Consider the following 17,021-nt stretch of genomic DNA (forward strand, 5'->3'; position numbering starts at 1 on the left):
CCTAAGAACTGATATTCCGAAAATCGCCAATGTGGGAGAACACAGCATCAAACTGAAACCTGGAAGTATGCCAGGAAAGCAGAAACCGTATCGAATACCTGAAGTCCTAAGAAATGAAGCTGATCGTCAAATAGATAAGCTTTTACAGCTAAAGCTAATCGTTGAATCAGAAAGTGAATATGTGCATCCGGTAGTTTGTGTATCCAAAAAAGACGGAACTGTTAGATTATGTGTGGACTATCGATACCTGAACTCACAGACGGAAACCGATGCCTTCCCGATGAAAAACACTGTAGACCTAATTTACCAGGTGTCAAAATCCAAATACATCACTCTGATTGATCTTCTTAAAGGGTACTGGCAGATACGACTGAAGCCCGAGTGCCAACCTTTGACGTCGTTTGTGACCCACAGAGGACAATATGCCTTTATAGTTTTACCCTTTGGATTAAAGAATGCTGCCGCAACTTTTCAGAGAACTTTGAACAAACTTCTCGCCGAACATAAAGACTACACCGATTCTTATATTGATGACGTGATTATATTTTCTGATGACTGGAATACACATCTGGAACATCTTAACAAAGTCTTAAGTACGCTAGAAAAGGCAAATTTCACGGTTAATTTCAATAAGTGTGACTTTGCAAAGCATAAAATCAAATTTCTAGGACACGTAGTTGGTTCCGGTTCACACGAACCTGACCCAGAAAAAGTTGAAGCCATACAGAATTTAGAAGTTCCCCGGACTAAGAAAGATGTAAGAAGTATTTTAGGACCATTATCGTATTACCGGTCTTATGTACCCAATTTTTCTGCGATAGCACAACCTTTAACGGCGTTAACAAAAAGAAGGGCTTCGAACGAAATTACTTGGTCGAAGAAACACGATGAAGCGTTTATTCAACTAAAACGTGCCATTTGCAATGCCCCTAAATGTTACTCTCCAAATTTTAGTTTGCCTTTCATCATTTACGCAGACGCATCGGCATACGCTGTAGGAGCTTGTTTAGCTCAACAAGATGAAAATAGTGTAGAACACCCAATAGCCTTCGCTAGTAAAAAGTTGACCGATACACAAAGAAATTACGCTGTTATTGAAAAGGAAGCGTTTGCCGTTATCTTTGCCCTGAAGAAGTTTGAAGCTTATATCTTCAGTTCTGAGATAGTCATCGTTAGTGATCATAACCCTCTCAGATTTCTCACCGAATGTTCTTCACAAAGTTCTCGTTTACAACGCTGGTCTTTAGCATTACAGCGATTTCATGCAGTGATTACATACCGGAAAGGAAAAGATCATATTAATGCAGATTCGTTATCTCGATTGACTGCCTCTCACTGGAAGCATGACTGACGTTATGAACTATGAACTATAAGACATTTTGACTGTTTAGTTTGATTTTTTTTTTTTTTTTTTTTTTTTTTTTTTTAGCTAAAATGCTAAATTTTTTTCTAACGTTAGGTAATGTGTTTAAAGATTTAGCTAGGGTTTGCTAAAGTATTATGTTTAATGTTAATGATTGATTTGTATTGTCTCGTTTATATGATAACTGCTTATATGATTATGATTATGTGAAGGATTTAGGTTTGAAAAGTTAATTGAATGTTGCATCCTTTTAAATGAATAGGATTACTGAATTTATGTTGAAGTAATTTTAATTTAAAATAGTAAAAATTGGTTAATTAAGTTCGAAAATTCGTGGATGTTATTTTATTTTGTTTCAAGAAATGTTTATATATGTGGATTTGACAGGTCATTGAAAAACGCAATCAAATCTTTTCGAGGGGAGGTGTCATGACGTGATGACCACGCATGCGCAGTTTAGCCGAACGGCCTGCAACGCCTCTCTCTCATGAGACTTACTAGAGAAGAGTAGTTAGTACGTAGTAGCGAAGTAACGAAGGAAATGTGTTGTATGTCAGCTTAGATGCAAGAAACGAAGTGATACTTGTGTGTTCATCGTTTGTACTTATTATTTTTGTGTGTTAATAAAGTTTTGTGCCGTTAAAATGGCTGTTTTATGCAACGCACACAATACGATACGTCTACGGTAGGAAGTAAATACATATCCAGAAACTACACACCCAAGAAAAGGAAGGATATGACAGAGGCAGCAAGCAACATTATCTCCTTCTAAAACGATAAAAATAACTCAAGACAGAGAAATAAAAACTAGAAGACATTCGACAACAAAATTTATAAATATATGAAAGCTAAACAAAACATGGCGACATTTCATGTGAAATGTTTTTAGACCTACACCGCGACAAATTTGCATTACCATAGGAACTATAAACAAAAAAACAGATATGGTTAAAATGTCTAGAAAATTTCAAAAAAAAGCACTAAATGTTACGTGACAAGAAAATAAACGCGTATATGGAAATATCAAGTAAAACTGTTTAAAGATTTTCCTGGAACGCAAAATAGAAGCAGGAGACTAAAAAATGATGCCTCTGTATATATATATATATATAGTTCTGTTTACGCAAAGCAAATAATGTTTTCTCTGTGCCGACTGCAAATTTCTGGTTGGCATCGATATTCTTTCCGGTTTTATTACGGAAGGTAAGAGAAATGTATCATAGCGCGCTACATCATAAAGTTGAAATTCGCTTTGTTTAAAACTGAAAACCGCCAGAAATAAATGAATCAGAGCATAGTAAAGCAGCTTGGCGTACAGGGTTTCGCTTTATTTACTTTCTTTACATTTCCTAAATTTATTATGTTTAAACGAACTCTGAATGCAATGTAAGTTTCACAACAAGACCGTATGTAACCTAAATTTATTTGCTATTATTTGCAATGGCATTTAATATGCTTCTGTATTTACTATGCTGTTGTAGTTTTTGCTACGGTACCACTTGCTTGCTTATTTTCTGTTATATTCTGAGGAAATCCTAGATTTATTTGTTATCGCTTTTAGGTTCCTTTATGTTAATTAAACAGTTATTTTATGTTTGGGATCTTTACTGTCACATCTCCTTTTCCGTTTTCCCGCCAGAAAGCAGATTAGTTCGCCTGTATTTAAAGTGAGGGTTTTAGAGTGTAAGTTAGAGCGTGTTCTGCCTCACGAGACCACATTAATAGGTTGCTAATTAAGATAAAATTTGTAGTCTTCGGCCTTGCATTATAATTGCTTTTATTTGAATTTCCACGTCGGTTAAGTTTTGAGCCAACTTCGCTTTAATTTATCAGTATAGCCTTTGTCTACTAGCTTGTTTAAATTAAATTTTACGTTTGACTTACTGTTACCTCAAGTTATCTGGCCACAAGTTGTTGGCTAAGTTGTAAGCGCCAAGTGTGCCTTCTGTTCTAATTTAATTTAAAATAAAGGGTCTTTTACTCCCTTCTCAAGTTTCAGTTGTTACTTAGAGATAGTTCGCTGAAGATCTACTAAGGGTTTGGTCACTTTTGAATGACAACAAAATATGCCAAACGTTATAAATTTCAGATTTAACTACCAACTCGCAGATTTCAAATTAATACAACGTGTTTAAGTTATAAGAGAACAGTACGCTTTAGGCTGCATAGAATAGCTTCATTTTGCTTTCCTCCCCCTAATAATAGAATGCAAATCACCCTCCAGCTCTTGAAGGATAGCATTTAGCGATGTATGGCTCAAAAATTCCTGCGAAAATAAACTACTTTCTGATGACCTTTCTCTCTCTGATTAAATTTCTTTCTCTCTGTCTCTATCTCTAAATTTTGCATTTTTTCGCTTTTTAAGCAACTCCTAACTTATATTCTGGGCTGAGCTAACCGTAAAAATAGAAGTTACAGGAAAGAAATAAGTAGAAATGACATGTAAGCCGAAATAAATCTTACGCTTTTACACTTTAAATAGGTAAATGTGCATTTTTTGCAATAGTTAAGTAAATAGTTAAATGTGCAATTCTTTAAATACCTTACGTTTGTGATTTACTTCAGAGCAGAAAATTTATTGTAGCTTTGTTTTGCATACAAGTAAAAATAAAAAATGAGGGTGATTTTATCAGGACTTGTATTTCTCTTGATTTGCTTTGGAAACATGAATGGTCCTGAATAGGAACAGAGAGCTCACTCAAGCTATGTTCAAGAATGTGTAAAGTAGACAACACAAGCAGAAAGGGTATACGAAACCCTTTATTTTCTATCTTTTACAGGTATTTCTGAAACTTCGGGATACAGAGACCAAACACTTGTGGTCTGAACGTAAGAATATAAAACTACTAACTAAAACTCTAACTAAAATCTAACTTTGAATTAGTATAGCAAATGCCACTAAGATTGGCCTTTATTTAATGAAAGGTACGTATGTAGTACGCCGAGCTGCTTAAACTACATTACGTTCGCAAATAACAAGAGGGCTAAACCTCTGGCCTTAAAGGCAACCAGCAACAGAGTGAAAACTCGTAAAACTACAGTGGCAAGCGGCTTGCTTCCTATAACTCCTTCCTCTCTCTCTCTCTTGGTAAAAAGCCACAATTTAAGTACTTGGGCGTTAGCAAGACAATTTGCATAAACAAGTTAAAGCATTTAATTCTTGCCGGAAGTAGAAAATAAGAAGTGATAGTACAGTTTTAAAATAAAATAAACGTTAGTAAAACTTAGGATCCTTACAATTTTACCACGATTCAGATTCCAGACAGAATAAAATTAATTTTTCCAGATATATTCAATAATTTATTTATTACAGATCCATTCAATAGTTTATTTACTAAAAATACCAATTATTTGTACTCGTTTTCTAAAGCATTAAACATTTCTTGTTTCGCAGTTTTGGGGATCGTTCATGCAAATCCTGTGGCCACCATACACAAAAGTAACTATGATTCTTTTCATAGTATGGATCACGACAGCTTTTGGGTACGTAGTAATTTATTTATAAAACGTAAAAATAATGTAATTTATTCGTATAACGTAACAACAATTATTCAAATTAAGCAAACAAAATTTCTTTTTATCATTTATTAAATTTTGTAAGCCAATTCTAATTACATTTCAATAATAACAGAATTTTTTATTTTATACAATTTCAAAAATGAAATAAAATGTGAAAAATAATTTTTAGCTATCATAACATAATATTCTTTTTCGTATGTAACAAAAATTTAAAGCGTGCACCTGCTAAAAATGGCAGACTTTAAATCAAAACTGTAAGTATTGAGTTGAGTTTTATTCATTCTTATGTATGTCATTTTTTGTACAACCACTTCGTACTCTTCCCTGAAACTCTGTTACGGTCTTGATACAATTTGCGCAGAGCTGTCCAAGATTTTATTTGTAGTCAGATATAGACAAACATATTAGGATAGCGAAAAAAAAATATTTTTTATTTTATAGTACACTTCACAAAAATTCTGCAGGTTAAGAATTTTTTTTTTATATTTTGGTTTATCCGTTTTAATCTCTTGAATGCAAAAAAATAAAAAATAATAATAATAGTTTTGAACATAAGTGAATACCTATTTCCTGTCATTCATGTCTTGTATAAAGCACATAATTAATATTCTTGGTTTGGTTTAAAATATTCTTTCGCAGTTTCTACGGCATGTCCATCTGGTTTCCAGAATATATCCGAAAAATACAAGAAGAGAAGTACGATGAAACAGCTGTTATTTACGTAAACAGAACACTGAATTCTGGAAATTTTTCGGGAATGTTAGCCAACCACCATTTTGAAAATGTGCAATTCCTGAATTTTAAGTTCGAAGATGTGATTCTGAACCATTGCTTATTCACCGACTGCTTCTTTGAGAATAATACTTTCAGAAATATCCGCTCCTCTAGAACCTTCTTCCTGCATTCCAAGTTTGTGAAAATTATGTTCGAGGTAAGACAATTTCATTAAAGCTATTGACATAAGCTAATGCTTTCCATAGTGTATGCTACTTTCTGTATAATTTCCTTTGATTTATCTTAAATTATTTTATTAACGACTCATTTATTTTTAATAAAGCTATCAGGGTACCCTTGACGCATTTTCTTCTCTTGTCCTTGTTACGAAGCTGAGAATTTATGGTAGTTGAACTTTTAACCTTTACACTTTTAAAACTGTCTGACTTAACCTAACTTAACTGGTGCCGGATAAAACTAAAATAAAGAATTCTTTACTAAAATTAAATTGAAACTTTAAAAAATAAGCTGTGTGAAGAAGAAGAGGAACTGTATGATTGATTTATCTAAATTCACATTTAGTAAACAATTTCTTAGAATTACATAAATTCAATTAAAGCTAATTCACACTTGATAAACCTTAAACTGAAAGTTAAAGAGGAATAAATCTTCGCTGATGCTCGAGTAAAATATAATACTAGCTCTCAAACAAAACCATTTCTTAAATTCACTTAAATTACATATTCAATCATTTCTATAATTAACTCGAGAGCAACAAGTACGTTCCTTTAATTCAAAAACCTCACAAACACCAGAGAAGAAACATTCATAAACAATCAGAACAGTTTTCCTCAAAAGAAAAAATTCAATCAAGAGTTTAAATGCAATCCTGGCACTTAAATATCATTACAATTTAACCGAAAACAACAATCAAATAAATATAAATAAGTGGTTAGTACAAACATTAAAGGGCGCGTTGTAATCACCCAATTAAAAGTTATTAACAGTGTAGAGACATTACGTATTTTTGGAAGCAGGCAAGATGAAAAATTAGCAACGCCTTCGCCGCGGATCAAACCACCGACCTCTGGAATATGCGGCCAGCGTGCAATCATCATCCACCACCCTTTTAGTTCGGGCGACACTGTAGAGATATTTTGGAAGCAGGAAAGATGAAATATATTCTACGCCTCCGCCGGGAATCGAACCACGGACCTCTGAATACGTGGCCAGCATGCAGATCACCACACCACGAAGGCATGCTAAGAAGGTGGGAGAATTACCTTATAACAATACCCGAAATTAGAAATCTCAAAGTTTCTTAAAAGCCTTACGGCTCAAGCAAATGGAGTAACATAACAGACCCAAGTAAATTAACACACAAAAAACAAATGCAGCTTAAATTAGAAATCAAACACATTTATTAATTTTTTGAATATTCTAATTCATATGGCAGGATAAACTGATCAGTATCCTACCACATTATTCTTACGATGTCAAATAACATACATGTCACACCAAAATTACATACTCACATTAATTAAAAGTTAACATTTTTCTAACTCATAAATTAAGTTGGTGATACAAATCTTATTCTTCCAAAATAACTGATCATTCACTTAAAATTTTAATCACTTCTTAATATTATTACTCTTTAGCAATATTTACATCATATAAGTAATAACAATTTATATATGTGGATAAATTATTATTAACTAGTCCACCATGGCATTCGAGAAGACAGAGAAAAGAGAGAAAATATTTTTTTTTTAATTCACTCATAGGTGGGAGACAATTTTTCTGAATTGAAGGATCTTTAGTGTCAAATTCCATATTCTGGGGAAAGAGCAAAAACCATTTTTCTGGCAGAAACACTTTCGGAAGCGTCCATTATTATTAGAAATTACAGGTGCAGGATACTAAAGACAAATACTTGCAAAGACCATTTTTTTCTTTCAAAAACACTTTCGGAAACATCCATTATTATCTGGAACAACAGATGCTGGATGCTAAAAGCAAATACTTCTATCTGGAACGCTTCAGTAACTCAGCCGCAGGTGCCGGAACCCAATGAAAAGTACTTGCATCTGGAATACTTCGAGAATGCTTATTTAAAATTCTCGGAAAAGTATAAAGAAAAACGGCGAAACTAAAATTTCGTGTTTATTTTTGGTCATCTAGCAAACGAAAATTTTCATCAGCTAAAGGCCGAGAGAAACACTGATCCAGACTGCAGGCGCAAGCCGCCCGCAACAGGGCAAACGCCCCACGAATTTTTGAACGGAACTCCACATCATTGCAACTCCAATCTGTCTGTCATTAACACGCTTACAAGTTCCGAAGTAAACTCGGTTTTTCCACCCAATAAAAACAAGGCCCAAAAATTCCGCATAAAATTAAATTTCACCGATTTGAGAATTTCTCTTTTTTTATTTTTCTGAAAACCTTCACCCTGTCAAACGAATCAAAATAGAGACATCGTAGAAATAAACGGTTGACCACTTGGAACCAGAAGCGGGAGAACCCACAATTCAACCCCCCCCCAGCTAACAAGCAGAAAAACTAAAGATAACAATCAAACTGCCCCTTACGAATTAATTTACAGACGCCCTTTGAAACTGATTTATTCAGCCTTTACAGCACTCACAAAAGAAAGTGAAAGTAATTAAGATTTCTTTTTACTGCCTAGTAACAACCTCCCCCAGCGAAACAACACTAGTTACTATACTGCCTTCTGTTCTTCTGTTATCGTAAAAGCCATTGTCATGTATGCGTGCCTTCGTGGTTCTGCACGCTCAGCGCGTAATTGGGAGGTCCGCGGTTCGATTCCCGGCAACAGCTCTGCAAATTTTTCAACTTGCCTGCTTCCAAAAATACCTAATGTCTCTACAGTGGCGCACGAACTAAAAGGGTGTTGGATGATGATTCTCCTCACCCAGGATTTGGTGACTAGGTCCCCTAAAAAACCCCAGTCTCCCTTTAAAAGGGGGAGTATATAAGGTGCTTCTCCCGCCTTCCTCGCATGTCTTCGTGGTGTGGTGGTCTGCACCCTGGGCGCGTATTCGAGAGGTCCATGGTTCGATTACCGGGAAAGGCGTTGCTCATTTTTCATCTTTCCTGCTTCCAAAAAATATCCTAATGTCTCTACACTGTGTAATTATTAATCAGTATATTTTGTGGCATCCTATAAAACACCGTGTTAAAAAAATTCATATGTAATGTTTTAAATAACGTTTCGATAAAGAGTTCATTAAAATTCTTTTGTAAACATGAAAGATCAAAAACAACATTGTCTATTTTTCAAAACTTAGCACCGTGAAATTAAACACTTTCAATTTTTGTAAATGATTATTGTTTGTAACTTACCTGAAACTCACATATTGTTTAGTCCCTGAAACTGCAAAACACGCGGAGTGAGGTCTTTTTACCATCTGGTTGACGAGACAGGCATGGTGTTCTAACTATAACAGATAAATTCTGGTCATTTTGTCATCACAATTAGTTCTCTAAGCTATGTCCAAAATAAGCTGTTGTCGAATTAACGAGTAGTGTTATTAACTATAACAGGATACAAGATGTAAAAAAGCAGAAATTTGAAATTCCTATTTCATATTTGGCTTCAAACTTGACGAAACCTGGCTACTTCAACTAGAAAAGAATATTTATTTAGACACGAGCTTTTGTATTTATACAGGATGACCCGAAAGTTCGTTAGCATTTGAAAATTCAATAATTCACGGAATAATGTGAATAGAAAGGTAAAAATTGATATACATGCTTAAAATGGCATTGGGTTTTAATGAAAGCAAAAAGAAATGCAAAACAAAGGCCAACATATGGCGCTGGTCAGCAAAATGTCAGTGACGCCGCAAGAGAATCGTGTACGAAATGAGCTGTAGGGAGAGAGGGAATCAGTCCTTACATGACCTTGTCACTTTTTTATCCTCGCCTCCGGGTGTTGGTCACGGTGTCGTATGGATTTATCACATCAATAGTGATCGGACTTTTTTTTTTTTTTTTTTTTCCCGAGGAAATGCGTAGTTCTGCTACTCAAAATGTCAGTCTGGCGGTTGAGAGATGCGCTGATTTGTTACATGATCGCATCATCCCTAACCTGGATGAGAAACACCTGTTGGAAGGTACGACATTTATGCAGGATTTCGCTCCATCCCATATTGCTACAAGTGTGAAAGATTTCTTTCACTCATCGTTTGGTGAGGATCGCATGCTGAACCGCGATTTCCGTCGTGCTTGACCTCTCAGGTCCCCATATCTCAATCCGTGTGATTATTGGTTATGAAGTTACCTGAAATCGCAAGTCTACCGCGATCGTCAGATCTCCTTAGAGATGTTAAAGACAACATGCGACGGCAGTTTCTCACTGTACCTAAAGAAATGCTGTATAGCATTTCAACAATGTATTCACAACATTGCCCCTCGATTTCAGATACTGTTGATGAATGATAGCCGACATGATGAACATTTGTTATAAAGAACATAGTCTTTGCTAAATATCAATTGTTATACTAATACTACTTTTGCTATCATATGAAGCGCCATCTGTTGGCCGTTTTAAGCACTTTTTTTTTTCTTTCAATAAAACTCCATGACATTTCAAGCATGTGTGTGAGTTTTTACCTCTATACCTACATTATTCAGTGAATTATTGAATTTTCAAATGTTAACGGACTTCGGCGTCAGCCTGTACATTGCATGCGTAACAATTTTGTATCAATAATTACAAGCGTAGAAATTTATTTAACTTCCTTATTTCTCTAGGGAATACATACTGGTAATTTAGCAATAAGACTAAGCTTTCTGCTGCCAAATTGTATCCCATTGGGCTGTGTCTCAAAATGATAGCTATCTGGTTAAAACCAGAATTTCATGAATTTTAAGAAATTGTAAAAGCAATGAATGTATTTACAGTATGCTCTCTTTTCTTAGCGTACCGATCTGTACGACTACAGGTTTGTCGACTGCACATTTCGTAACTCTACTTTTCGTAATACTGCAGAAGGCTGTGGACTTGATTTTGATATGAATTACAACTTAACGGACATTTTCACTGAAAATCTGATCGCTCAGTTTGCTATCATACCCGGAAATGTGCTGTCTTCTTTCATTCTGGATAAATTTGGAAGAGTCAAAACCATGGGTAAGTGGAAGTGTTTTCATAACGTTGTAAGAATCTTCTAAATTATGAGTACTTTTCTGTTAATGTCATCAGCTCGGCAAACTTATTTTATGTTTAATTCGCTAATAAATATTTGAGAACTAACTTTCTAACGGAAAAGTGACATACTAAAATTAAGGCACACTTTAATATTGCTAAATTATACTGCAAATAATGTACGGAAAGCGTTAATTTCGGAAAACTTCAAATAATACAACGAAAGGAAAGCGATTATTTGAATTACGATTAAAATATAACTCTCATTCATTCACTTTAAAATTATATGATAAAAACAAGGAAATAGGGAAAACATAAATTATACTAATGGCTATCATATTTGATAACAACCGTTCTATAGTCGACTTTTGATTAACGGGTCGCAAAGTCATCGTCCTGGAGAACACCCGTGCTCTAAAGAATTGTAATTTTGTTTACTTTTTACAAATGAAAGCTGTGGCCACCTAATTTATCATAAAAATTATATTTTTAAATGCTTCTTGTGACTCAGCGTTGCATGCGAGTCACTGCTTTATAAGGTCTTAAACAATTTTGCTGTGCTCAAGTATGGCCATTCTGCATGACAAATAATCTATATGTCTACATATTGACCGTCTTGGTTTTTTCTCATTTCAGCGACGTCTCTTTTCCTAACCAGTGCGAGCGCATTTATAATATGGTTCTTGGACACACGGGCGACGATCATTGCTTTCGAAGCCATCTTCAATTTCATATCCATATCCGGATGGAACGCTGTTGACGTCATAACGACTGAGTCCTATCCTGCATCTCTTAGGTGAGCACTTTCTCCGTTGGCGATTTTTATTAAAAATATGAAGAATTGTTGCAGTCCCCCGAGCTTAGTGGTTATGAAAATAATGGAAACACCCTAGATTTATAAGGAATCCGTTATTAATATGGCATAAGACCGTTTTTGGGATATAATATAGCTTAAATTCATCTGGTTATCGAATCCTACATGTGCGTGCTAAATAGTATGTAGAGGAATATTATACCATTCTTTAATGTATATACTGTGAAAGTTCCGGGAGAGATACCGGTGGAGGATATCGTTTCGGATTGATTGCTCTAAAACAGACCATAAGGGTTCCGTTATATTGAGGCCGTGGGGCTTTGCGGGCCAAGATAGATGTTTCACTTCATCCTAGTGTTCATCAAACCATGACTGGACGAGTCCTGCTGCCCGAATAGGAGCATTACCATCCTGGAAAATTCCATCTCCTGCAGGAAACAAAGTTTGTATCATAGGATGGACCTGGTCAGCTAAACCTTCTCTATACTTCTCCCCACTGATCCTTGCTTGCAGAGTTATGATTAGGCCAGCAGAAAATAACGATATGGTTGCCCATACCATGACAGATCCATCTCCATGCCTGACGGTTTGAAGGAGGCAATCATGATCATACGCTTCTGCAAGTGTCCTCTAGACGTGCATCCATCCTGTCGTAGGAAAAGTGTAAACGATGTTTCGTCTGACCATATAACTGTGAACTGATAAGGTTTATAAATTGACAAGGTTTAGTGGTTGTGGCGCCACTGTAGTAGATGCTTGGCAGTAACATATGTGTCTAATGGCTTGGGAATAGCTGCTGGGCCGTAAATCTTCTGTTTATGGTGTCTCCTAACTGTTATTATTGACACTGGACAATCCAGATGCTGACTAAGCCTTGCGGTAACTTTGCTGCAATTGTTTTCTTTTTAGACATTATATTCCGCTTTAGTAATCGTTGGTCTCTTTCAATCAGCTTGTCCTTCCGTCCACCATTTTACATTTGTGCCAAAAATCCAATCATTCACTAAAACTACCCCATACTTTCATGATATATACTTGTTATATTTGAAAAAAAAAACTGGTAACTGGGATTATATTTTAATGCTTAAGAAGCGCATTAATTTCTTAAATGTCACTTTATTCACAGGTAGTTCCATTATTTTGATAATCATCTGTAAATGGTTAGAATGTCCACTTCACTAAAATCTGTGGTTGTGCAAATGGAAGATCTGTGGTTCGAATTCCTGTAAAGTCACACTTGATTTCTTGCTTTTCTTCGCTTGAAAAACTAAATGTTCTCTATAAAAACGTTGACTATTTTTATTAGGTAACCCAAACTGCCTGACTAAGATATTAAAAATATGCAAACTTTTGGTTCAGGTTATTGCAATACTCAACATGATGGGCTACAACTCAGTACCTTGTCATGTATGAGTTTTTAGTTACAACCTAGTACATTTTGCCTTTTTATTATTTTGTAAGATATAGTACTTCTCAATTATATAGATGGTTATTCCTTTCTCTCTCTGATATTTTAAATGAATAATGGGATACGGAAAATTTTATCTTGATTAGAACTTTAATATATAAACATTATACAAACGTATATAGCACGGGCTGGTAATTCGAGTATAGCTCAAAGAAAACGTCATAAAATGCGTTGTAAAATATAAAATATAAATAAATAAATAAATAAAATTTCATAATTTAGCTATAAATTTTAGGATATATGTATGACATGTGAAAAACTGAGGATAGGCTTTACTTGAGATAAGAATAAGTGTTGGGGAATTACTGACTGAATGTTAACTAAATTTATATGTTTAGTTTATCTTGTTGGTCGCTATTCGGAAAAACTGCTTGTACATATGCAAAAGAAAGTAATTAAATGTGAACTGTGTAACTAATCTTCTCTGTCTGCTAATTGCAGTAGAACTACCTGTGGAAGTTCTACAACACTGTATGGGAAACCATAGTTTAAAAAATGAAGTTCCTTATATTTTAAGTTCAATAAACGTATGGTATCGTTACCGCGCAGCTACTTTTACAGGTGCAATATCACGTCGAGTAATAGAAAATATATGTTAACAAGACTTCATAAACTTTCATAAAATTTTAAATACAGTTGGACAAATTCTACCTCTGTCTGAGAGAATTTTAGAATGAGCTTTTCTACGTGAGGACGAAGAGTAGTATATAATTACTTACTTGCTACCTGTTAAGAAAGGTACAAATATGTATTTAATATTTTCAAAATACTATATTTTATATACTATATCTTATCCTCTGCATTGACCGAATATTGTTCATTAAAACCGAATTTCTTCCAAATGTGCAGTAATGGGCAGTTGCCTGGCAACCTTAAAAGTATTTTATGAGCTCGTCTCTTGAAATTTATGTCTGAACAGATCATTTCCAGACAGATTTCCAGACAGCTATCGAGTCAAAGTATAAGATGTCTAAAACAAAACAAATTTGTATGGAATAGTATCTTTATCTCAGAATTAAGCCAGACTACGATTCACAAATTAAATTAACAGATTAAGGAATTTATAATAAAAATATAAGTATAATTTTAAATTTTGATTTTTAGAAACCTGAATTAACCACAGGAAGTTTATAGCTTAGGAGAAAATTAAGATGTCAGTATTTGTTATGATAAAACTATAACATGCCGGCACTAAATATTAGACAGATTAATAAGGTGCTTGTAAAGGGGTAAAGCTAAAATGAAATAGCTGTGAAGAGATAAGCTAGGGAAAAGATTCGGCCTTGTGTTAGCCTAGGAGCATATTACGAGATAATTTGATTTAAGGAGATGAAATCAATTATAATTTTGTGGAAAGGAAGTTTTTCTCCTAAATGTGGCATAATTTTTGCAGGCGAATACATTTCATATGATAATGAAATTATCACTGCAAAATGTTAGTATTTTCGTATCGTTCTTGCAATTCCACACTTTTCAAATCAATTTTTTTACCTTCTTTTCTTCATCAGGCATGCGAAAAACCTTCCTATATAGAATGAATTATTCCTATAATACTCGTAAATTCCTATATAGAATATTGGGATAATATCATCTGTTCAAAGAAAGAATATATAAAATTAGCAAAATTTTAAACATTCACTAGAAGACCAATAATAAGGTTTAAAATTTTATATGAAGAGTTAAACTTTCAAGACGAAATTTTTCCCATTCAACGTTTCTAAGTTTGGCTAATGAATCGTTTTATCGTTCTTTGTTCACATTTCTTTCAAACCAAGTAATTTCCCTCCACTTTCTCTCAAGAGAGGATACAGTCATAAAATATTTTCTCCCTCCTTTCCGCATGCCTTCGTGGTGTAATTGGAAGCACACTCGACATGTATTGGAGAATTCAGGAGTTCAATTTCTGACGAGGGCAATACACATTTTTCATGTTTCCAGTACCAGAACCAAGCCTAATGAACCTACAAGTGGTTTCTGAACTAAAAGATAGTAGACGATAATTCGTCACCCCCACGATTTGGCGATTGGGCCCCCTAATTCCCAGTCTCTGTTTAAAAAGGGGGAGTATATAAAGTATTTTTCCCTCCTTTCCGCATGCCTTCGTGTGTAATTGGAAGCATACACGACGCGTATTCGAGAGATGCAGGGCTCGAGTCCAGGCGAAGGCACTGCACATTTCTCACGTCATCTGCTTTAAAAAAAGTCTAAAAGATTTTAGATTTTAAATTACGTTCAGAGGAGCGTTTTTTAACGTTTCGTGTGTTACCTTTATTTATTAAATATCATGTTCTTTGCACTTAAACCATAAAATTCAGTTCAGTAGCAATGTCGCAAAATAATTTTTAAATTAGCATATCTTTAGGATTTTCGATACACAGTTCCGTGCGTTGGAGTTAAAAAGATTTTTCCCCCGTAGAGTGTTGCCATTGCTCCCTTTTAAATCGTTGAGTTGTTACTCAAAAATTCGTTAAAGTTTTACAAAATATGAAATCGATCATAAAACAAATTCCAAATTTCAAATTTGATCTTCCACATGCCCATATTCGTAGGATGATTACGTCATTCAAAATTCGATAGCTCTATGTACCGTTGTTTTATCACAATGCGAGATATATACATACGTTTATGCAGATTTTTCATTATTTAATTTCTTCAAACATAATGCAGGACTCTAACATTTGGTGGCAACAGTTTGAAGAGTGAAACAGACATTTATAGTAATTCAATGCAAAATCCCAAAACAGAAACAATAGTCCTTCAGAGACAAAGCCCCTTTGGATTAAAAAACTGAAAACGTTTACTGTACGTAGTATCATATATGAGATTTGTCTAAAAAGAAACCGAACTTAGAAATTAAAACAGTAATGTTTCAACCTAACAGAACCGCTGTAACAACATTCTCTGGCGTTAGCCTTAATTTTGCACCTACTGTTGTCTCAAAAATGCCAAATCATTTTATCACGATATAAGGTTTCTTTATGTCCTAACAACACTGTTGTTTCAAAAATGCCAAATCATTGTATCACCATATAAGGGTTTTTTTATGTCCTAACAACATTGTCGCAAGCCCTTTCCCCTCCAAAAAAATGACAGAGCTATCGAATGTAATGATGACGTTGATTGCCATTTTCTCGTTAGTAAAACATTCCTCATCATGAGTTCGTTGCACGTACTTTTACTGGATGTTCTGAGGCATTTAAGAGAAGATCTGCGACGAAAGAATATGGCCGGAGACATCATGATGACGCACCAGCACTCTTGTCAGTAATATCTGGGAATATTGAACAAAACAGCGGGTGACTATCATCACAAAACCTCCATTCGTTTCAGCTTTGGCCCCTTTGGACTATTTTCTGTTTTCAAAATTGAAACCCACTTGGAAACGCAGACGATTTGAAACAAACAAAGAGATCGAAGAAAGTTTGGTACAAGACTTAGGTGTGATCCCGTAAAAGGATTTCCAAGGCATATTCCAGACATACTGGAAGCAATCAACAAATACACCTGGAAAGAGTTTTTAAAAAGACATTTCAGATTAAGAGATATACTTATTAGGTAGTGACTTATTTTAAAAGTTAAATTTCTTTTTTGTATAGACCTCGTAAACCATCTTTCAAGAGTTCAGTCCTTAGCAACCCTTTCTTGTCATGCTGTGTGGAAGAAAATGTAACATTCTTAATATATTCAGATTTTTACACTTCAGTTTAAAAAACGGATCGTAAAAGAATGATAATAATAATTTCATTAAACTTACAGAAAATATTAGGTTTTTTGAAGTCATAAAACTTGAGAAATAAACTATATCTTCTTCCTAATTTGAACCACAGAACTTCCAGTGATAACTGAATGTGCTAACTATTTATACTAAAACAGCAGACATAATTCTTTACATTATTCCCCACTTAATTGGCGATCTAGACGCAGTGTATTAAATCCAAGTGCTCACAAGGTTATTGACGCCTTTCTCAGT

At 34.6% G+C, this 17,021-nt stretch overlaps 1 protein-coding gene across 1 annotated transcript in view; it reads left to right on the top strand.

The window, feature by feature from the left end:
* LOC118194282 (synaptic vesicle glycoprotein 2C-like) overlaps positions 1–17,021 on the top strand; it is a 100,113-nt gene that overhangs the window by 68,827 nt on the left and 14,265 nt on the right. Inside the window, exons 8-11 of the mRNA XM_085822729.1 lie at positions 4,758–4,846; positions 5,522–5,813; positions 10,544–10,754; positions 11,406–11,565. Coding sequence (XP_085678855.1) covers positions 4,758–4,846; positions 5,522–5,813; positions 10,544–10,754; positions 11,406–11,565 — 752 coding nt within the window. The remainder of the gene's footprint in view (positions 1–4,757; positions 4,847–5,521; positions 5,814–10,543; positions 10,755–11,405; positions 11,566–17,021) is intronic.

The sequence above is a fragment of the Stegodyphus dumicola genome, chromosome 8 (genome assembly GCF_044657685.1).
Source record: "Stegodyphus dumicola isolate Sdum_Otavi_A_Nest chromosome 8, ASM4465768v1".
Classification (NCBI taxonomy): domain Eukaryota; kingdom Metazoa; phylum Arthropoda; class Arachnida; order Araneae; family Eresidae; genus Stegodyphus; species Stegodyphus dumicola.